Genomic DNA, 23,090 nt, shown 5'->3' on the forward strand with positions numbered 1-23,090 from the left:
AAGATTGACATATACTTGTAGATAAGATCATCTCTCTCTCAAACTGTTTGTTTAATGTTTAATTTTAACACGGCGAATTATAAAATTATGTAAGTAAATTTGAATTTTTACTCTTCAACAAGTATAAAGTTTTCTTGTAGTACCTGAAAATGGCCATTACAAAAATTGGTCGAAACATGTTGCAACTAAATAAACAATTTGAGAGAAAAAGTCCAATAACATTTTTCCCTTATCTAAACAAAAAAAATCTACTAAATTTTAAACGCATAAAGTAATAATGTATTTTTTGAAATTCTAACAATTTTCCAAGAAGAGTTTGAAAACTTGTACGAGTCCACAAGAAAATGACTTGTTATTAGGAATTCATCAGTACATCCACTATTTTTTTTGGTAGGTATACTTATTTCTAATACAAGAGTGTTTTAATTACTATATAAGTAATAGATAAATAATAATCAAAGGAAAAACATTCTCTTCACAGAAATTAAACAAGTGTTCATGCGAGTATACCCTCGTTACTCATTACAGACAACAATTTATTTCTTTCATTTCCAAAAAAATTACATCAGTGCCGGTTGCCCAACAAAACCACAAGATAAACATAACCTCAAAATTAAACATGTTTTTAACGCGATTATTGCAAAATAATTGTTTTTCATACAGCCTATAATCATTTCGGCAATGAATTAAAACCATAATAATAATAACGCTTACCTTTACTTTACAAACAAACACATAAAAAAACTAAACCAATAAAAATTTTGTTTTAGAATGCACTTTTTTTTGCTTGGTTCTTTTAGTTCGGTTGTTAAACAAGAGGCGCCAGCTTCCAAGGTGACTACTAGCTTAAGATCGCTTTGGTAAGACACCTGCGTTACAGGTTGGGATCCTCGATATGGCCTCAAGGTGTTCAGCGATGTGCACGTAATTTCGAAGAAATTTGCCTTCCTGTTTAAGCAGAATCTTCAGTTAAAATTTAAAAGTTGAGAAGCTTAACTTTTTTAAAAATAAAGGTAATTAATGGTGTAAGTGTTTGTTGTGAGGTATTTTTGTATCTTAATTAGTAATTGTATATAATTTAAGAAACAATAAAAACCAAATAAAACATAATTCATTTGTTAGTCTCTTAATTATTTTGAACAATTCTTGATTTAAGATTTAATTCAACAAATTATATGTTTTTGACCATACACAAAACAAATATGTAAAAAGTGACAGAATGGCAAAAGAAAAGTGAAAATTTTACTTATAAAGAAAAAGAATTTTTTATCCAAAATTGTTAAAACATAAATAATAAAGGAAAAAAAAAAACAAAAAAGCGAATGTTGTCATAAGTGCAAGAACAAAATAACATAAAATATGAAAATAAAAACCACAAAATCACGGGCTAAAACAACTTTAAAAAAAATTGTTATTCAGAAGATGACAGGGATGAAGTGTACAGAACCTACAAACATTTCTGAGCCCTCTGTAGTTCTCCCTCATTGCAAGCATGAATTTTTAATTCATCAACCCCATGCTCCTTTATTTACTGTGCATTCTCTATTTAGTTTAAAATTTTTGTTTCATCGTAACATTTTAAAAATGTGATGGAACTGCAGAACATTTATCAAATAATAAGTTATTTTGACTTATTTATCAAAATCAGTAATTGTATACAAGTGAACTACACAAGTGTTTTATGAGTTGCCTATGAGACAAGCACATTTCACACACGCCACACCGTTTCACAAGCCTGCACCCGTATAATGCAACCAGTAATACATAATTTCAAACAAATTCATTTGAAACATTGAAAAATTACATGATCTTCTGTAATTTGTACTCTCAAATAAAAGACAATAATTAATATCATAATGTCAATATTCTTTGTTAAATAGTGATTAAGACAGATAAACTAGAATCATATTCATGCCGTTTCTTGATAGAACAAACAATAATTGTTTCTGAAAAACTGCAGTTCATCACTATTAACGAAACAGTGATTAGTTACTGTCATGGGTATAAAAAATATAAATAATTAAATGTCTATTTTTTGTACCTAGTGTTTTGTGAATTTTGTATATTTGAATACGTACATTAGGTGCAAGCCTCGTAAAGTAGTGTGAAACGAACTATATAATTGCTTTTTTAAACCCGTTAATAAGTACCTAAGGTATGGTAAAGTTTTCTAAAATACCTCACATTAAAATGGTAAAAGTAAAAACGCTTAAGCGAAAACACAAAGTTTTTGCTCCGTGCCTGAAAGGTAAAACTTTAACTTGTGTCATAAAAAAGTCACTTTTATGACATTGGCGGATAAAATTATTAGTACTTAATTTAACGATTAGGGTTTCCTTTCTATAGAATATCAGTTACCTCCAACACAGTAGGCTAATTTTATGATTGCAGTATTATCATAGAAAAAGAGCTTTACTTTAGTAAATCATATTTTTTACGATAAAATAAGTAATAACCACAAAAATGTTTCCAAAACAAAACAAAAAGTTGACGATAACCGTTCCATTAAAACGCTTTGAAAACACTTAATATTAACAAAAAAAAATAGATAATTTAAATTCTTACAAAAAGTTTTATGTTTAGTGGTTGAAAGGTTGAGAGCCATAAAAAATTTTGCAAAAAATTGATTTTTCTAACCTTTCTAGGGCTTAAACTATTATCTTTTAGACTATTAAATAATAATGTTACTATAGACACATATCCATAGACACATAATTTAGTCCATATTACACTCCGTGAAAAATAAAATTATATTCCACAAGTGAATGTAAATAAGTTATACAGAGTGGTTATAAATGATTTTCATCTAGCCAGCTGTGAATTTTCCATGTAAAATAAAAAATACCGCTTTACGAAAATAGGGGTACCTACTTGTTGTAACTCAAAATTAAAAAATCGCCGTTTACTAAGCGTCCACTTCGAAAATAGACTTCAATTATAAACTTGTTTTATTCCAAAGTATACATTATTATCAATTATTATTGGAAATTAGTTGAAACAATAAAAATTTAAGTAACAACAATTTATTATTAATTAATAAGTGACACTAATGACAGAACTAGAGCTTTCAAAAATGTAGAGCGGCACAAATAAAGTTACATGCAAAAAAATTCCAAAGCTGGCTAGATGAAAATCATTTATAACCACTCTGTATTACACGACATTTTCCTGTATGGCATACTGTTTGAACGCAATTTGACATTTTTTTAATTAAATTAGGACGGCAACTTTGTGAATACCGAAAACCGAAAATATTTCACAGTCGCAGGTAAAGCAAAGTATTCTACTTGTATACAGGGTGCGCCAGAACTCGCACCCCAGAGAAAATTGCCATATAAGGTAAGATACCAGGAACATGGAAAAAATGTTAAAAAAAAATTATCTATAAAAATTTCGAAGTTATGAGGGTTTAAAGTTTGTACTTTGACTCTATTTATTTCTATTGGAAAAATAATTTTCAAAGTTTTTTTGCTATAGGCTATTAAGAGAGGAAACAAGGAAGCTGTATCCTAAATTGTAACTCTGTTCAATGTTATTTGTGGCTTTTATTGGCAAAATTTTTGTCCCTTTACTAAATAATTGTAAAAAAACATATACAAGATCATCAGTATCATTAAATAGATATAAAAAAATGTCAAATGTCAAAAAATAAATGTTAAAATTTTTTGACATAGAATTTTTTAAACATTTTTTTCATGTACCTGGTATCTTACCTTACTTGAGAATTTTCTCTGGGGCGCGAGTTCTGGCGCATCCTGTATAGTAAGTATTACTCATGCACTCAGGTAGTTAACAAACTCGTCTACGCCTCGTTTTTGAAACTTCACTTTCGTGAATAATAGTCATTATATGCTTGTTGAATAATATACTAATAAAATGATAATATGTAATGTTCTTCACTGAGTTTTTTGTAAAACTCAAATAACTCAATTCTGTATAATTTTTGCTTTTACACTTGTTTTTACATTAACCATTTAAAATAATGTAAATAGAAATGTTGCAATGTGCAAGCTTTAAATTATTAAAATTTGTGTTTTCTGTAAATCCTAATAAATTTGTACTGCGTAAAAATTAAATTTGCTTTACTTGTTTTTAGTTTTAACACTTTATTTAATTGAATTAAAGATAAAAATTCAAAAATAGCTTATTTAAATGAGTTGGTGGTAACCAGGACATTAGCTCACCCTCGGCAATCCTGCGCATTATCCTTCCACGCTCAGGAAGAATCAATATTAGGGGATTTTCAGCATACCGCTGTAGTGTGTAGAGTAGAAACGCATGCGTTTGTATTTTATTGCGATAACAAAAATAATATCAACTCAACCATGTGTCGTGTGCTGTTTCTAATAAAATGTTTACTCAAACATAAATAAATCCGCCGCAAAGAAACGTCCAAAATGCCACAAAATTGAATAAACTAATCAGGATCCAAGCTTGGTAAATGATGCTAATTTTGTAATAATTTCACAAAGAAATTTCACAGGGATTGTAGAAGAAATTTAATATGTGGAGTGCCGTAGTCCCTGCCGATGTTGAAAGCCCAGCTCCTTCGGCACGCTCCAAACACAGTGCTACCATAATTGGGGAAAATATTTACCTCCTAGGGGGACGTAATGGCAACTTACCCATGAAAGATTTCTGGAAATATAATCTAAGTTAGTTGATTTCTCCTCCTTGACACCCGAAACACTTATATTTTTTAGTATCCGGTAAATGGCAATTATTGAAACCCACCGGTGACAGACTTCCAGCACTGCAAGAACACTCAACAGTTGCGTACAAAAATTGTCTCTACGTTTTCGGAGGCGAAGTGGGCTTTTCGGCCGGTACCGAAACCCCCCTGTGGTGCTACGACATCAAAACCAACAACTGGAAGAAAATCCGGACCAAAAAAGGCGTCGTGACGCCAAAGGGTCGCCGAGGGCACACGGCGCTGGTCCATCGTGACCAAATGCTCCTGTATGGGGGCTATCAGGACTTACGAGGGTCTTGTAGCGAATTGTGGGCTTTCCATTTTGGTAAAAATTTGATCACAATTTTCTCGTTTTAATTTTTTTGTCTAGAAACTGGGTCTTGGCACTTGTTATCGACCACACCGAAGAATGCCAATATCGAGGCGCTTCCACCCCCGCGTCATAAACACTCCGCTGTTATTCATGATGATTCCATGTGGGTGTATGGCGGAATGACTGATTTGCAGGAACGAGGAGATTTGTGGAAGTGGAATACGCAGTCCAAATCTTGGAGTTTTATTAAAACTAAGATCAATCCGGGGTCTTTGCACAGTCATGCCGTTTGTAAGCTGCCGTCGTCGATGCTGCTTTTTGGAGGGGAAAGGGGTGGACACCCCACGAATGAACTGTGGAAATTCAGTTTTGGTAAGCTTGAGTTCAAGGAATTTTTAATCATTATACAAATACCAACGTCTCATTGAAACGAATAGGCTGTAGCAATGGTTCATCTTTTTTTAAGTCAAATTTTACTGTGACTAATTTTCATTTTTATTAACAAAATTATTAATTTTAGAAAGAATCTAAAGCAAATCTAATTTTTAATAAAATTGCTTAATTTATGTTACAGATAAATAAGACTGAATAAATGGCTACTTTTGTATATGAGTGAAGAATGAAATATAAATAAATATATACTAGGTGAATAAAAAGTATGGAACCAAACGTTTTTTGATTAAACTATTTATTTCTTGAAAAAACTAATTGATGAGTGATAAAGTACTATAAAAATGTGATGATTTAACAAGAATAAAATTTTTCGAAATTTCCTTTTGTTTTTGAGTTCTACAAAAAAAAATATTTTTTTAAACGGCAACCCACTATAAAATCATTTTTCTCATAAAAGCTATACTCTAAGGATTACAACTATTTGCTTTATATTTAATTTTTTTAACAAAATTTTTCCACATAAATTGCATTTTTGACAAAAAAAATCGCATAACTCAAAAACAAAACAAAATTTCGTTCTGAAAATACAATCACATTTTTTATATTACTTTAATTTATATTAATTATTATTTTCTGGAGGCAAATGATTAAAAATAAAACCGCTTGGTTCCATACTTTATATTCACCCTGTATATAAATTTCATAGATTTTATTAAAATTTCATTTTTAATTTATTTTACCTTCAAACACTAATCATGATGTTGTTTACTCTATTTCAAAAAATACAAATTTTTATTAATTTTCCTTTATAAAATACTCTGAACATTTTAGATAAAATTTGAGCCTGCACTGTGTATACTTTACTAAACTACAACTTTATCTAAACTACAGCAACAAAAAAAATAGTCTGTCATCCTGTGAATTTAATCAATATTTATTCTTTCATGTTTGGAGCAAACTTTAAAATTGTTTTACTTATCTTTTCATAAATTTAATACAAAAAAAGATTTAAATTACAATTTTTTTTTCTATCTTTTTTATTATAATAAGAATAATTTCGTTCAAAAATTGGCTTCTTAAACATTGTAAAAACATAAAAATTATCGAAAATACATAGCAAAATTGCGTTAATTCAATAACTTTTGATAAATAGTGATAATTGTTACATTGATGAAAAACTATAGTATAAGTATCATACATATTACCTACCTTATATATATATACCATTATCTTTTTCTAAACTGATGAAAACACTAAAATAGGCAAAATTTTATTTACAAGAAGCAAATCGAACACAGTATGCAGAAATAATATATTTTGAGTTTAAATTCGTAATTATTCATATTAACTCATGAGAAAAATAAATCAAATCATATAAAACAAAATTTAGTAATACCTATGTACTATTATTAATATGGTCTAACGTTGACAATTATTAAAATTATTAAATTTTTGCTTAAAAAAATTGCACAAAGTGAATGAATCAAGTCAAAATATTACATTTAAAGCTTCATTTTGCATGTTTGGTATTAATTAAACATCATTTCTCATTATGCAAGCCAAAATAACTTGAAACAATAAAACAAACCATGGAAAAACAATCAAATCCTGAATAACTTCAACTAAAATAAGATAAATTTTTCCTGAAAAACAAGCTACACTGAATCACTGATCGAAATAATCAAAATCAAAATAATTTTTAACAGACACTTGTTTATTTTGCCTTAAAATTGAGTCAAATCGTTTGAAAATAGCTCAAATTGTTAAAATTGGCAGGAAACTACAATTTCTTAGCACTTATTTCGTTGAAATACGTTGATTTACAACGATTTCTGAGTTAAAATTGTACCAAATTATTTTAAAATAACTCAAATCGCTTTATTTTGGCCAAAAACGACGATTTAAGAATCTTTTCGTAAAATAGGTAAATATCTTAAATTGCAACGGTTTTTAGTTTAAAATCGAGCAAAATCATTCAGAAATGGCGCAAATCGTGTTATTTCGGAGAAAACGACGATAATGGCATTTGTTAAGATCAAATACGTTGATTTACCACAATTTCTAACATAATACGAAGCCAAATTGCTCAAATTCAGTGGCGTACTGAGCTCTTAACAGGCCCGGGTTCCATCGTGGCTTCACGAGCCCCCACACCCACCATAACAGTGTTAAAATTAATAATTATTTTTATAATATTATTCAAAAAATATGTAAGAATAATAAGTTGTAAAATAATATAAAAAGACATAATAATAAAAAAGACCCCACATTAAAAGTATTGGAAGTTTTGATATGATATTTCTCCAAAAATTTGTATTTCCGGTCAATCGGAAGTGGGTTAATTTAATAGAAAGCTATGTTTTTTATTGCGTTTTTGGATTTTCCGAGTTATTTTATGAGAGTTGTCATCAATCTTCCCTATAGCATAGTCCAGCCATTTTTGGGATTTCTAGACTTTTAAAAAAATTTTGAATTTTCTTCAAAAATCTAACTCTGCAATTTTTAACTATTATCAAATCGTATTTTGGCATTTAACAGAGAAATGATCGATCTTTGGAGAGCTCAAATAGACATAAGTAACAATTTTTCTAGTCATCAGAACCTAATTTTAACATCTAATAATATAAAAAAATAATTTAGGTTTTTCTTAAATTTGTAATTTGCAATTGGACAACGGAAAAGATCCGTGCGGGCCCCTTTGAGGCCCGGGCCCCTGGAACTCACGGATCCCTGCTCAGTACGCCAGAGCTCAAATTGCTATATTTTGGCCAAAAACAACGAATTAAGTACGTGTGTTGATTTACAACGATTTCTGATTTAAAACCAACGCCAAATCGTCCTAAAAAATATCAACTCGCTTTAATTTATCCGAAAACGACAATTTAAGCTCTTATTGTTTCGTTAATATTGATTTACAACGATTTTTAGCTTAAAATCGAGCAATTTATAATTTACCTGGCAAAATCCACCAAAATAACACATTTGATGCTCCATTTTAACGAATTACTAAACAACAAACAACATTTTAGTTGTACGGGTCTTGAAAGTAAAAGGTTTTTACTTCTTTTTTTATAAAAAAAAATGGAATTCATCGTAGAATTTACCTAATTAGAACGAGAAACTTTTGTTTCTGTTTATTAATATTCATTATTTATGAATGGTTTCAGTGACTGAAACTTGGGAAAAAATCGTGACTTCGGGTGCCAAGCCGCAGCCCCGTTCCGAAAGCGTGGCCTTCTCCGTCTCCGATTTCTCCCTAACCGAACCCACCGTCACCGAAAAAGCGGTCCGTCTCCGTTCCCGGACTTGCATCTCCGCCGACCGCACCAACCGCCACTCCTCCTACCTCCCCAACAACCGAATCGCCCCCTACGAAAAAACCTACATTTTCCGGCCCTCTCACACCAATTACACCGACGGCAGCGACCCCACACAGACCATAGAGGAAAAAAAGAGCTTCTTACAGGAAATTTCCAAAATTTCCCAAATCTCTAAAATGAACAAATGCAGCTACACCGTGTTGACCGGCTGCACGACAGACAGCACCGAGAGCCTCCTCAAGCAGCATGCCAGTCCGCACTTTGACGAGAACGAAGCCATCTCTTCCAAAAACGCGATGGTCAAGTCGAAATCGGCGTATGTTATTAAGAAGAAAGTCCAAGTGGAGACCGAGACGATAACTCGAGAGCCGATTTCAGTACCGAATTTTTCGGTTTTGACACTGCCAACACCGGTGTTGACACCGGTTGAAGCGGCGAAGTTGGTCTATTTGGACACCGATGACGAAAATGAGATTTTAAACGAAAAGTGCGAGTTTGATAAGCCGGTTTTGGAGCCCCCGAAGAGGGGTGAGAGTTACAGCTCGCACCTAGGGTACGCCGACAATCCTCTCTACCAACACATGATGAAACTCAGCGAAAAAGAAAACATTTCCTCGACTTCCGACTACGCCAGTATTGAGACCATGAATCGACTCTCCTCTGCCAGTAATTACAGCGTTAAGACCAACACAGCTGTCGAGGAGCCCAGAAACTTGGACAAAGACGGCCCTTTTGGGTTTTGCAACCCGAATTATCTGGGACCAGACATCAAAGCGTTGCTAGATCCCAGCGAGAAGAAGCAAATCTCCAAATTATTGACCCATCCTGAAAGCAAGGATTCCGAAGAGAATCTTTTGGAGTTGCAAGAGTACAAGACCGCGAAGGTGTATTTCAGGGCTTCGACGCGAGTCCCATCCGATTCCCAGCGCACCAAAGAGGCGAAAAGAAGGGCCCATAGTGCCGGAAGGGCCGAGAGTCACAAAATCGATAAAAACGAGGCCGATTTCGACCGAATTATCGATTTTGTTCCATTGTATGTCTATGTGATTGGGGGGAAAGAGCATGGGCAAGTGACCATCTTTCGGAGGCCGATTTCGATGTGGAAATTGAATCTGTTTTAATTTTTTGCAATAGACGTGCCAAAATTAGGGTTCCAGAAATTAGATTTTCTACCTTTTCTAATAGTTTAGTTTAGATAGAATAAATAAAATTCGTCCAATACGTTGTGATCAAGTTTAATAAGAAGAGTCACTATTTTCGGACGAAAGCCTTGTAGATTTAGACAAAAGTGCAATATATTTTCAAATTTCGAATTGTATCTAGTTCATTTGACGCAATTGAGGGGCCTATTGGCATATTTTAGAAATTGAGGAATTAGATATAGACCTCTCGATTATGACTGAAAACGGAATTTAATTAGAGTGGGCCTTGATTTGGGTCTTAGGTGTTCAGTCATACCAACATAAAAGTCACGGCCAACTCGTAATGAAGTTACTTGTCATGTTACCAATACACCTACAAGCCAACTATAAGTACAACTAAAGACATAACTGTAGAATTAGAAATTTTGTCGTTTCATCTAATTACGTGTACGAAACGTTTTGTGTTGATTATATTTTTCTGTAGAAAATTTGTTGTTGAAGTTGTTCTTTGTATAGTCCAAAAATAATAAAAATTTGTAGTGAATGTTGCAATGAATTTCTTCTGTTTTTATGAAACAAATTTCAAACAGTGCAAGCCTTCAAATACAACAAATGAAAAACAAGTAAATAATAAAAAAGTAAGAAACAATTAATTATTTAGAGAAGAATTTTAAAAGTAAATGGTTTGGTCAAGAAAGTCTAAACAAATTTTCTAATTAAAAAAGTTAGAAGTATAGAAATATAAGAAGCAGAGAGCATTAATTTTTACTTTCTGTAAAAAAAACTCAAGATTTGTATCCAAAAATTACAAAATTTGGTCACAAAATAGCGATCGCAAAAAATAGTTGAAGTACTAAAAATGTTTAGAATTAAAAGTTCTAAGTATAAAAAAATCTAATAAAGTTAGATAAAAGTTAGAAAAAGAAATTTGTATTCAAACCATGTTTAGTTTAACAATTTACACAAATCCAAGAACACAGCAAAAAATGTTATTACTAATTAATTCCAAAAATCGTCACGCTTTGTATTATTGTCATTTCATCAAAAGGTTGATAACAAAATCGGTAATTAAATTTCATTATTTGTAATCTGATTCTAAATTCTAATTGAGGAAGTTTCTCCCGGAAAGATTGAATGAATAAATTTTTACTAAATTGCCATTTTATTGCTGAAGCTGGAAACATGTTCAAGATTTTAATTTTATTGACTTTCATATTCATATGTATTGAAGTAAAATAATTGTGTTTTTTTTTAAATGGACGATTTATAATGAAAATAATAATTTTCAGGGCGACTATGTACCCGATTCTCAACGCGCCGAATTAGTTTTTTACAATAAAACAATCGTGAAAGAAATGCACTTCAAATATGGCAAGTACAATCGCACTATTTCAGCAATGAACGTCTCTTACGTCCTTCTCCGCGATTTTACTGACGCTAAAATGATGGTAATTTGGAAAATCCTAGTTACATTAAAAAAATTAAATTCAACAGTTTACAATCAACGGTGACCAATTTTTTCACAATGAGTTTCGTTTCACTGGCCAAAAATTTGTGATAAATGCTTGTCAGCTCTGGAAATTGAATATGTTTCACTTGGTCGAGCAGTTTAAAAAAGCTGGTTGGGTGATGGATCTTTGCAATTTGAAAAAGGTAATTACGGAAGTTTTTTTCTGAAATGTATTTGTGTTTGTTTCAGGGACCGTATCGCATTACTAATTTCATTTTAGATTCAGATGCTTATCCGAAATATATGCCCAAAGGACTGTGGAGAATCAATATCAAGGTGAACCACGAAAATGTCGGGGATATTCTCTTTGTGCGATGGTATTTTGAATTAAATTAAATACCCAATAAAAAAATTACTATCTATCATGGAGAATAAAATTCATTATAATTCATCATTCTTATATCTAGTTCTAATGTTTGATTTGGGTCAAAGATGCAAAAAATTCAAATTTTTACAAATTTTTTTAATTTTAAAAATTAATACTCCTAAAACATAAATGTATTGGTCGGTAAAATGACTGACACTAGTGAAAAGTCGATCTGTATAATTTGTACTAAATCAGCAGTTAAAAAACGAGTGATTTGTTCCAATTGTAGACAGTATTATCATAATAGTTGTGATGATAAGCCGCATAAAAAAAATTATTGTGATAACCGTCACTTGGTTCCCGATAAATCTGAAGATAATGAAGACATCGTAGGAGAGGTTGAAAAACCAAATTCTTTGATAAACTCAATCGCTCAACGAAGCCAAACTTATTCACCAGGTTAATGAATTCGACAAATCTTATGCGTGAAAGTTGGAAAATAAGAAGTAGTGTCAAATCTTCAAAAAAGGCTGATGACGAGTTACTTGACAACAACGTATTGATAAAAGTTGTGTTTAATGAATTTTTTTCCGATACCTCCCAGTTTCAAATGGAAAATACAAATTCAGCTACCATCCAAAGCTCTGTACACACAAAGGAAAATTTTTCGTAACATCTACCACACCTGATGAGATCCATCATTAATAAAACTTGTGTAAAAAAGGCATGTGGTGTTGATGAAATACCGGGTAACTTAATAACAGGCGTTAAAAAGTTTATATGTTACCCAGTATCTTATTTAATCAATGAATCTTTCTCCACTGGTACATTTCCTGAATCATTAAAAACAACAAAGATCATACCAACCTACAAGAACAAAAGTTCGAAAAATGATGTTAAATGTTATAGATCAATAGCCGTTCAGAATCAATTTCACAAAATTTCTGAATCAGCATTTTCAAAACGTCTAACTAAATTTATAGAGTGTTCCAATTTGAGAACGTTCTACTATGACGGCAATAAATGAAGTAGTAAGATCAATATATTAATCTCTAAATAACAAAGAGCAACTTGTTGGCCTTTTCCATGATCTTTCGCGGGCTTTTGATTCAGTAAATCATAGCATACTTTTACAAAAACAGAATGATAATGGAGTACGTGGTATTCCTAATAATTGGATAAAAACATTTGTATGTAACCGAAAACAGGTAGTAACAATAAATAACCATATTTCTAGTCCTACCATTATAAACGTAGGTGTGCCTCAAGGGTTTATTTTAGGACCAATTCTTTTTATAATATTTATTAAAAGTTTACCTTCATCCGTAACAACATTATCATAAGAAAAAATTTTCATTTATGCCGACGATACTAATGCTTTAATCACCAATAAGAATTTTAAAAAAACTATCCAAAGTGCAAACAATATATCTGCAAATATAAATAACTGGTGCCTCACAAATTGTCTCAGACTCAAATAAAACATACATTTTTGCTAAATAATATATCGCTTAATTTTAGTCCACTTGTTAAGTTATGTCAAAAATCTGTTCAACATGTAGCAGAAATTAAATTTTTGGTTGTTAGATTCTAAACTCACATGGGAAAGCCATACAAATTTATTATGTGATAAATTAAGTGGAATTAGTTTCTTGGTTAGATCATTAAGAAGTTCAGTTTCAACAAAGGTATTAAAAATACAAAGTGGTTATAAATGATTTTCATCTAGCCAGCTGTGAATTTTCCATGTAAAATAAAAAATGCCGCTTTACGAAAATAGAGGTACCTACTTGTTTTAACTCTAGGCTAATTTTATGATTGCAGTATTATCATAGAAAAAGAGCTTTACTTTAGTAAATCATATTTTTAACGATAAAATAAGTAATAACCACAAAAATTTTTCCAAAACAAAACAAAAAGTTGACGATAACCGTTCCATTAAAACGCTTTGAAAACACTTAATATTAACAAAAAGAAATAGATAATTTAAATTCTTACAAAAAGTTTTATGTTTAGTGGTTGAAAGGTTGAGAGCCATAAAAATTTTTGCAAAAAATTGATTTTCTAACCTTTCTAGGGCTTAAACTATTATCTACGACTATTAAATAATAATGTTATTATAGACACATATCCATAGACACATAAATTAGTCCATATTACACTCTGTGAAAAATAAAATTATATTCCACAAGTGAATATAAATAAGTTATACAGAGTGGTTATAAATGATTTTCATCTAGCCAGCTGTGAATTTTCCATGTAAAATAAAAAATACCACTTTACGAAAATAGGGGTACCTACTTGTTGTAACTCAAAATTAAAAAATCGCCGTTTACTAAGCGTCCACTTCAAAATTAGATTTCAATTATAAACTTATTTTCTTCCAAAGTGTACATTATTATCAATTATTATTGGAAATTAGTTGAAACAATAAAAGTTTAATTAACAACAATTTATTATTAATTAATAAGTGACACTAATGACAAAACTAGAGCTTTCAAAAAAGTAGAGTAGCACAAATAAAGTTACATGCAAAAAAATCCAAAGCTGGGTAGATGAAAATCATTTATAACCACTCTGTATTATACTTTGCCCTAGTTCAGTCATTACTTGTATATAGATTTACATTTTGGGGGGGCAGTAATTTTTGACAGAATGTCTTTATTAGGTCTATTCCAGCACCCAAATGACGTCATTTGGGTGCTGGAATAAGTCGTTGGCGTTAATTTTAGTTTTCACAATTCATTTTCAAATTATTTATTATTTTTTAATTATTTTTTTAATTATTTTTAATTATTTTAATTATTTTTATTTTTTACAGCCGCCTGTAAAATTATTCCACATAAATGATGCCAACCATCGCAAAATTCTCAAGAAAAAAAAATTAAAATTTTCGTTTTGTAATTTATAAAATGATATAAAGCGGCAAAATAGAAAAAAATAGTATAAAGCACTTGTTGCAGAAGGTTCTTCAAGCACTCATTTGTTTCTCAACTCGCCGCTACGCGGCTCGTTTCGGAATTTCAAATTTGTGCTTGAATAGATACCTTCTGCAACTTGTACTTTTAATATACTATTTAGAAACAAGCAAATTAAACATTCGAATTTTGTATACAATTATTTTCGATGTTCAGAATTTTCGACAGCTTCAGAAGATTCATCAATTTTTTTTTATTTCGTAAATTGCGACAAAACTGTTTCTCAAACAATATTTCCATGCATACATATGTAAAATGTTCCGRGAAATCGATTGGCGCCGAGAAAATTGCGAAATTTTATTTTAATTAATATTTTGAATATTTTTGACTTTAACAGCAATTTTCTCGATAACTATTTAACGTAGAACAATTATATTTTTTTATATGATAAAAAATTATATTTGCTTTCCAACGGTACCACACAAAAAGGACTAACGTGACTAATTTATAAGTTATTAGCAATAAACAGTTCCGGATACCAAAAATCGCCCAAAATTTCAACAAAAGTAGAAAAATTAAAAACTTGAAAAATAAACTATTTCTCWCTCTTGAAGGTTAAGAGGCTTACAAAAGTTTACAAAAAAAACGTAAAAATGTAAAAAATGGGCGCATAAGAACGCAAACTTTAAAACATGTGCACATGTTCTAATACTACTAATAAGTATAATAAGAGAGAGAGCATAAGATCAAATAGAACGCAAAGCATAATAATAAAGAAACAGCGTAAGTACAAATAAGTGAACAAACTAACAAAGCTTACGTTTACTTATATGTAAGAGAGGAAAACGCAAATTAGTATAAGCAAGCAAAAGGTAAATTTAAAGAAAAGGTAAGTTTGGAATAAAAATGAAGAAATATATWTYTTTATTATCTAATTATTATTACTAAACTCTATTTATTCAGATTTAAAGTAAAGAGCAACACTATAATTASCAAGTAAATGAACAAAATAATCAAAACAAACAGTTTGCAATGAAATCAACAAACGTCATGCATCAGTGTCAAAAGTAGTTTTAAAATATTCGAAAATGTTTATTGATTTAATTAGTGGATGACTAGTGCAGTTAGTAGTGCAATGTCGAATGCTGATGATCTACAATGTACCTCTCCAGAAATTGCTGAAGCAGCGAAAGGGACAAGAAAGATACAACATTGGTAAATGTCATGGTCAAAGTAAAAACGCTTAAGCAAAAAAACAGAGTTTTTACTCCATACCTGAAAGGTAAACATTTTACTTGTGTCATTGTCATAAAMTGGTCACTTTTGTGATGTTTCCAGATAATTCTTTTTTTTAATTTCAAGGTGGTKTAACGCTTAGAGATATTCGTCAAAATCAAACATATTTAATTTATTTAGGTTTATTAAAATWAAAATAATAACTTACAGGTTGTATTCGACTATTTCTAACAAACGTGCTTGTACTTTTTTGATCATTTATTTCACATTTTTCTCTTAAATCTGCTTTTATAAACTCTTTCACTAAACAATACAAAATTAATCATCAACTCGCTCCAGGCTATTAGCAAACAACAATTATTCGACGAATTCGGTAATAATCATTTAAGGCCGGAAATTACAATTTTTAATATAAATATTTCAAAATGACCAAAATCCCAATCATTTAACAATGACACAATTGCAACTAAAAATCACCATTTGTGTATTAATTACACTTGCTATATTAAAACTAGTATTTTGTGGCGTAAGTAGAAACTAACTCAAAACATTCTCTAACACTTTTCCAGAATTATGAATTTTATTCAGAAAGAGCCGAACTTCTTTACACCAACAACAGTTTTCTCGTAAATCCTGTTTTTCACTTCGGAAAAGTAAACCGAACTTTCAGGGGCGTAAACGCATCTTTTGATGTCGTCAGAGATTTCACAAACCAAAAAATAATGGTAGCAAACACCCCGATTTGTAAAACAATAAACAGAATTATTTTAGGCCACTTTGAAAGCTTACCAATTTTATCACAACGAGTACCGCTTCACCGGAACTCAAATCACCGCAGATACTTGTAAAATCGAAAGAGCGAATATTTTTTCATTAAAGGATCAGTTCACAGAGGCACAATTTGATATGAATTTATGTAACATTAAAAAGGTTGGTTTGGATTGGTGACGAAAAAGTGTGCAAAACTGCGATTTTAGGGAACCTACAAAATTGTAAATTACGCACCTCAGGCCAAGTATTTTCCCAATTATTTGCCACGTGGAAAAATACTCTCGAATATACGACTCCATGATGGCCACGGATCGGATTTTTTCAGCCTAAATTGGTATTTTGAAATACGTTATTTGTAGCTGTGTCTTTGAGCTAAAAATAAAAATTCGGTTTGTTCCTTTTTTATGCCCGACTCAATCAAGTGGAAAATCCTTGAAAATGTGACTGTTAAGGACAAAATGGACAAAATAAACAATTACAGAATTGCTAATTAAAAATATCCAATTTAATAATAGAAATTAATAAACATAAATATGGATCTGGGTTAGTTAAAGCCTCTTTGACTAAACCTACGATGAATGTGCAATTTTCACACTCGAGTTCAGGGCCGTAATACGACCATTCCGTCCTGCTAATTAAAGTGGGAGAACAATCTTTTCACTATTAAACGTTAGTTCCCCCCATGCAAAACCAGTCCGAAGGTTTCAGTGTTACAATCATGATCAAATTATTGTTGTTATTGACCCTCTCGAGTGCCACACTCGCGGCTTTGGACGAAGTCTTCGCCTGGAAGGAAATATCCTTCGCGTGGCCCAGCGACGAAGCGAAGGAAAATGCCGTCAAATCCGGGGACTACGTCCCGGAAAATAATCTACCCCTGGGGTTGGGCCGCTGGAAGGATAAGCTGTTTGTCACAGTGCCCAGGTATGGCTTTGCAACATTATTTTTAACGTAATTAAACAATTATCCAAGTCCACCTTAACCTAAATTGATATTGATTATGTCGAAGATTCTTCAAAATTGGAAAGTTAAAAATGACCTCAAAAAACCACTTGTTACATAAAATGTGACAAAATCACATAACAATTATGCAGTATTGTCAAGTAGGGTTTAAAAAAATATAAAAGCACTCTGTTACATTAGATTTTTTTTAATTAAAACATAACTCATGTTATACTCATATGCAAATTTTTACTACTAAATAGTGCTACCAGTCTGGGTAAACCCTTGAGTCACTCTACCGAGACAGTGATATTGTTATTCCTATTTTAACAACAATTCAAATCACAATTTTGACAGAGCAATCAAAACTCGCCTTGAAAATGGTAGTATTTTTTTGACTTCCTTGTTACTGTATTAAAACCATTTTAGATGAGTCACCTTATGTACCAAATAAATTGTTATAAATTGTTAAAAAATTACAAAATATGTTTTCACCTTTTAGTATGTTTGAAACACTTTGAAGTGAAACTATTTAGATAAAAAAAAATGTTAATTCTAATAACTTACTCCTAATGTTTTTTTTTTCATTTTTCAAAAAAGTATCTGAAACTGAAAAAACGTGTTTACTATTGTCGGAATAAACTCCTGTTAATTGCATCAGAGCAATAATTTGAATCACAATAATAAGTGATATAATTTTTTTTCTCTTAAAAAAACATAAAATAGATTACCTATATCCTAACTAAATTTCAGTTTCTTATGCTTTTAATAGAAAAATAGTGGTAAGTAATATAATAAATGTATGTACACAGTGACCGTCAAAAGTCTGGAATAAAATGATTTTTTGGGGTCATTTTTTTTGAAAAAAATTCTTAGATGCATCCATTTTGATTTATAATTATACTCGTTTTTATATTAATGTGCATCGAAGTAGTCGTTGAAAGAAAGGGATCATTTTAAGGTGGCAACCATGCGAAAATTCAAACAATCCTAATTAATTATTAATCCTAATTAATTATTTTTTCAAATTAATATCAATGTGTATTACTACATGTAGCAAAAAATAATTAAAATTAACAATAGGATAGCAAAAGATTTTTGTCATTATTGATGTGTAAATTTGTTCTGAAGACATTAATGACACTTTTTGTGTAAGTCGGCCTTTAAATTAAAGATTCATTTAGACTTCTATAACCTACTTGATGCACATTAATATGAAAAGGAGTATATCTTTTTCTATTTCAGTGTCACAATGAGCTTTTTGTAAAACTGTTTTCAGTTACACAAAATGCTGTTTTTGTAAGTTGCCTCCATTTTGATTCTTTAATAGACACATTAAAAAACGCGACGTCATCATATGCGATCGCTTAATCAAAAGGCGACTAGATCAAATTTTGACTTTTAAAATTAAGCATTAGCAAACGTCACAACAATCCCTAAATAAATTAAAGTATTTTTTTTGTTTAAAAACGGCAAAAAGAAGGCAAAATACAAAAAATAGTATAAAGAAACTCGTTTCATAAATCTTTGAAGCACTAATTCTTTAAAATAGCTCGTGGCTACGCCACTCGTTTTTTAAACTTGAATTCGTGCTTCAAGACTAGTCTTATGAAGCTTATTTTTTAATATACTATTATGACACTGTTTTTAGCAACATAGCAATATTTTTACCAATATTGAGTATACACACTGTCGTTTTTAAGTGAGAAATTGTTGTAGTTCAACGTATTTCACTAAAACTAATGCAATTTGAGCTATTTTCAAGCGGTTTGGGTACCGCAAACGTCAAGTATGTCATCAATTTTAATTGTCAAATATCAAATATAATAATAAAACAGATATTAATAGCTCTCAATAGAAAAACTAGTATAAAAATGCGTGTTACAAGCTCTCATTTTTCATACATATTTTTTGACTAATTTTCTTAAATGGGAGTTGCCATTAAAACTCTTATTATGCTTTGCTGAAATCGTGTCAAGTTAATGCTCTCAATTTCAACACAGCGTATAAGAGATTTCGTCTTCAAACACTTTTTATTTTAATAAATAACTTTAAGATACTTAATTATCTTGTTTTATTATCGAGACATTAAAAAGAATCAATGTGTATGCACAAACAAATAAAAAAATACAAAATAGCAAAAATACAATTTTAGAATTTAAATGATTGTATTGCACTAGATTCAGCACCATATAAAGTATTTGAATTGAATATGTATAAACTTATAAGTTATTGTAAATGCATGCATTTGTTATTTCTTTCCAGTTAGAGGTTTCTCTTTATTTTTATTTTTTTGGTTAAAAAATACTTTGTTCATTTTTTTATAAAAATTCAATCCTTMGACTGAWATGTTTGCCAGTCCCCACAAYTACATATCAAATATCGARAAACTTGCATGWRWTTGTTTTGATATTGTTGATATTGAAACTCAAAAATATGAGATTTTTTGTGTTGCAATCACGTATATTGCTCTTGAATCATTAATTGATAAATAAACATCAATAATAAATCCTACACCGACCACATGTCTTCTTACAATTCTCACCAATCTCATAAATATTCACAATTGCATCGTAAACAACCTCCAACATCAATAATTTGCATCACGACAAGATTAATGTCAATCCTTTCAACAATCCTCAATGTCGTTGATTTCCAGATGGAAATCTGGAGTCGCAGCGTCGCTCAACTACATTTCCCTGTCATCGGCCAACAAAACGAGCCCCCTTACCCCTTACCCAAGCTGGAAAGCCAACACTCTCCCCAAAGGCGAGGAAAAACCCTCCGACGACCTCATTGTCTCCACTTTCCGCGTCAAAGTCGACCCATGTGACCGTCTGTGGGTAATGGACACAGGCCTAGCTGACATTTTCGGCGAGGGAAAACAAGTCTCACCTCAGGCGATTGTGGTTTTCGATCTAAAAACAGACAAACTGATCCGGAGGTACAACTTGAAACACACTGACTTCAAAGAAGAGTCGTTCTTTGCCAATATTGTAAGAAAAAAATCACTGGTTTTTGCAAAAAAAAACACAAATTTTTACAGGTGGTGGATGTGGACCCTGAAAAATGCGACGAGGCCTTCGCCTACATCCCCGACTTGGGGGCTTACAGCGTCGTGGTGTACTCCTGGGCCGCCAACGACTCCTGGAGGGTCAAACACAACTTCTTCCACTTTGACCCCCTCAAGGGCGACTTCAACGTCGGAGGGGTCAACTTCCAGTGGACCGACGGCGTCTTCGGGTTGGCTTTAGGGCCCCCGCAGGACAACGGCTTCAGGACCATGTATTTCCACCCCTTGGCCAGCACTCGCGAGTTCTCCGTCTCCACTCAAGTGCTGAAAAACAAGACTCTGGCCACGGACCCCCACAATTACTACATGTTTAAGGTTTTTAATTGGTTTTTGTTTGCTTGTTTGAGAAAATTTTAATAGATTGAAGGTAATCGAGGTGATCAAACGCAAGCGTCTGCGTCAGATTTCGACGAAAAATCCAACGTCCTGTTTCTCACTCAGTTGAATAGAGATGGAGTCGCGTGTTGGAATCCCAAAAAGCCGCTCAATTCGATGAATTTAGCACTGGTTGCGCAAGATAAGGAAGCTTTGATTTTCACTAACGACATTAAGGTGAAGTTTTCGAGCGATTTTTTGCAGTTGTGTAACTGGTTTTATTTTAGGTCGATGCCGAGAGAAATTTGTGGATTTTGTCAGATCGTATGCCCACTTTCCTCTACAGGAAATTGGATCCTTCGCAAATTAATTACAGAATTTTCAAAGCAAACATTGATGAACTTATCAAGAATACGGCTTGCTCCGTTTAAGTTTGAGCAGCGATGTTTTAAAATGTACTTCGTTTAGTAACTTTTTTACGAAATAAATAGATTTCTAAATAACGTTTTACTGTTTTATTTTACTTTTTTGTTTATTTTACTAACTTTAAACCACACTAATCACAATCACGGAGTCCCCCTAATGCTTTTTTCCATCCTTTAAACATGAAAATGAATAAAACACACATTTTTCTATCTTATTAAAAGAATGTACAGCGTGTTTTAGAATGATTTTCACCTAGTCGCCTATAGAATATCTTTACATGTAAATTTTTCCGTGCCTCTTTTTGAATCAGACAGTTCTRTCAACAGTGACGGCTGTCAATTGAAATTTGAGGTTATTTGGATACAATATTTTTTTTAAGCGGCGTTTTTTATTTTGCTGTATTACCAAAAACAGTAAACAAAAATGTTAGTTGCCATTTAAAAAAAATACTGGTAATATTGTAAGTTCAAAATCATTGACGTTATTAATATAATAAAAATGTAGATATCATTTACATAAATAAAATCGACCTGTCCGAGGATTTTTTTAAAAATGACCCATAAAATTATGAATTATGAATTTTGTGCGTTACTTTTGGGTCAGTCTGTATTTGTAGTTATCATAATTATGGTAATTAATATTAAAATACATATTTTAATTGATTTAATATGCTCTTGACCGATTTTAACTATAACTTGTTTATGTTTTAACATTTCCAGTTTCAAAATTGGAAATAATCTTAAGAAAAATAAAGATGTGTAGTACTTAGTACATACATTTAGTTAATTTACAAAAAAAAACTGGTCAACTATAAATACGTAAATAGATTAAAGCTCAAAAATCTGAGACCCATCCCGGATCTAGTCAACTTTTTTATATTTCCCATAAAAAATGCACGAAAAACAATACATAAATTATTAATAATACTATGGTAACCACAATAAAAATAACACTAATGATTAAAAACTTTAGTTTTTTTATTTTTTAAAATTGGATCTGATTTTTTCAATTTTTTAAAACTCAAAAATGTATATGCGTAGGTAATAAAAAATAGACTCAAATCAAGTCTTTTAGACAAAATATATAAATCCTGATTTGACAACTCTATCAGGACCTAAAAAAAAAAACAAAAATCTGAAGTTCGATTCCGGGTTAGACCAAATTTTTTTTCTTTCAAAAGTTTATAAAAGTAATCTACATAGTGATATCAATAATAATTATACTCAAAATAGCCATTTTTTTAAATTCTTGAACATTTTTAGCCGATTTAATACATATTTAGAGACAAATATAACAATAATAATACCTAATCAAATGCACACACTAAGAATTTGATAAAAAAGATTATTTTCTTTAACTGAGATATTATTCAATTGTGGTAACAAAATATTATTAAATGAATTAWATTTGTGATTAAAATGACATTGACCTTGGCTCTACCTTCATGTATACATTACCAGATTTCCCACTGTGAGAATACGTAGTTACCCATAATTTATACGAATCTCACGTACCAGACGGAAAAAACGCTCACATTTGTCCCATTAATAATTTCGCTATTTTTACTTTAAGTACGTTAAGTATTCTAATCACAGTTTGGATAATTCATCATCAAAAAATCCAAATAAGCAATCTTCAAGCTTTTGTTAAACCTACAATTTTGTTAATTATMTTTGATTATACCTAAGGGGAGTAAAGTACTTATTATATCATCATAATTGTAAAATACCC

At 31.1% G+C, this 23,090-nt stretch overlaps 4 protein-coding genes across 5 annotated transcripts in view; 3 read left to right on the forward strand and 1 right to left on the reverse strand.

Annotated features, from left to right (window-relative positions):
- LOC123015840 (cytochrome P450 306a1) overlaps positions 1-776 on the reverse strand; it is a 42,135-nt gene extending 41,359 nt beyond the window's left edge. Inside the window, exon 1 of the mRNA XM_044415853.1 lies at positions 715-776. The gene's annotated coding sequence lies outside the window, so the exon portion shown is untranslated. The remainder of the gene's footprint in view (positions 1-714) is intronic.
- Positions 777-4,259: 3,483 nt separating this feature from the next.
- LOC123016052 lies at positions 4,260-10,375 on the forward strand. Of its 2 annotated transcripts, none has more exons than XM_044416247.1 (5): positions 4,260-4,437; positions 4,484-4,655; positions 4,704-5,018; positions 5,064-5,378; positions 8,567-10,375. In XM_044416247.1, exons 2-5 carry the CDS (start codon positions 4,505-4,507, stop codon positions 9,838-9,840), a joined length of 2,055 nt encoding a protein of 684 aa, XP_044272182.1. In that variant the 5' UTR covers positions 4,260-4,437; positions 4,484-4,504; the 3' UTR covers positions 9,841-10,375. The 2 variants fall into 2 exon arrangements, with proteins under 2 accessions (XP_044272182.1, XP_044272183.1); XM_044416248.1 differs by having other exon boundaries at positions 4,493-4,655.
- Positions 10,376-11,043: 668 nt separating this feature from the next.
- LOC123010311 lies at positions 11,044-11,707 on the forward strand. The gene is made up of 4 exons (XM_044407106.1): positions 11,044-11,091; positions 11,151-11,309; positions 11,356-11,514; positions 11,561-11,707. Exons 1-4 carry the CDS (start codon positions 11,044-11,046, stop codon positions 11,705-11,707), a joined length of 513 nt encoding a protein of 170 aa, XP_044263041.1.
- Positions 11,708-17,270: 5,563 nt separating this feature from the next.
- On the forward strand, positions 17,271-21,436 carry LOC123016053 (protein yellow). Its single transcript, XM_044416249.1, has 5 exons — positions 17,271-17,527; positions 20,205-20,541; positions 20,592-20,933; positions 20,979-21,170; positions 21,221-21,436. The coding sequence occupies exons 1-5, from the start codon at positions 17,286-17,288 to the stop codon at positions 21,362-21,364; spliced, it is 1,257 nt and encodes a 418-aa protein (XP_044272184.1). The 5' UTR covers positions 17,271-17,285; the 3' UTR covers positions 21,365-21,436.
- The last annotated feature ends 1,654 nt before the right edge of the window (positions 21,437-23,090 follow it).

Source organism: Tribolium madens, unplaced genomic scaffold (genome assembly GCF_015345945.1).
Source record: "Tribolium madens isolate multiple individuals breed KSU strain unplaced genomic scaffold, Tmad_KSU_1.1 Scaffold_19;HRSCAF=116;Tcas5.2_LG9, whole genome shotgun sequence".
Taxonomy (NCBI): domain Eukaryota; kingdom Metazoa; phylum Arthropoda; class Insecta; order Coleoptera; family Tenebrionidae; genus Tribolium; species Tribolium madens.

Coding starts and splice junctions, on each gene's coding strand:
- LOC123016052 (XM_044416247.1), top strand. CDS start 4,505: ATGTGGAGTGCCGTAGTCCCTGCCGATGTTGAAAGCCCAGCTCCTTCG. Junction 4,656..4,703: donor TTTCTGGAAATATAATCTAA/GTTAGTTGATTT, acceptor TATATTTTTTAG/TATCCGGTAAATGGCAATTA. Junction 5,379..8,566: donor ACTGTGGAAATTCAGTTTTG/GTAAGCTTGAGT, acceptor GAATGGTTTCAG/TGACTGAAACTTGGGAAAAA.
- LOC123010311 (XM_044407106.1), top strand. CDS start 11,044: ATGTTCAAGATTTTAATTTTATTGACTTTCATATTCATATGTATTGAA. Junction 11,092..11,150: donor TCATATTCATATGTATTGAA/GTAAAATAATTG, acceptor AATAATTTTCAG/GGCGACTATGTACCCGATTC. Junction 11,310..11,355: donor TTACTGACGCTAAAATGATG/GTAATTTGGAAA, acceptor TAAATTCAACAG/TTTACAATCAACGGTGACCA.
- LOC123016053 (XM_044416249.1), top strand. CDS start 17,286: ATGCAAAACCAGTCCGAAGGTTTCAGTGTTACAATCATGATCAAATTA. Junction 20,542..20,591: donor AGTCGTTCTTTGCCAATATT/GTAAGAAAAAAA, acceptor AAATTTTTACAG/GTGGTGGATGTGGACCCTGA. Junction 21,171..21,220: donor TTTTCACTAACGACATTAAG/GTGAAGTTTTCG, acceptor GTTTTATTTTAG/GTCGATGCCGAGAGAAATTT.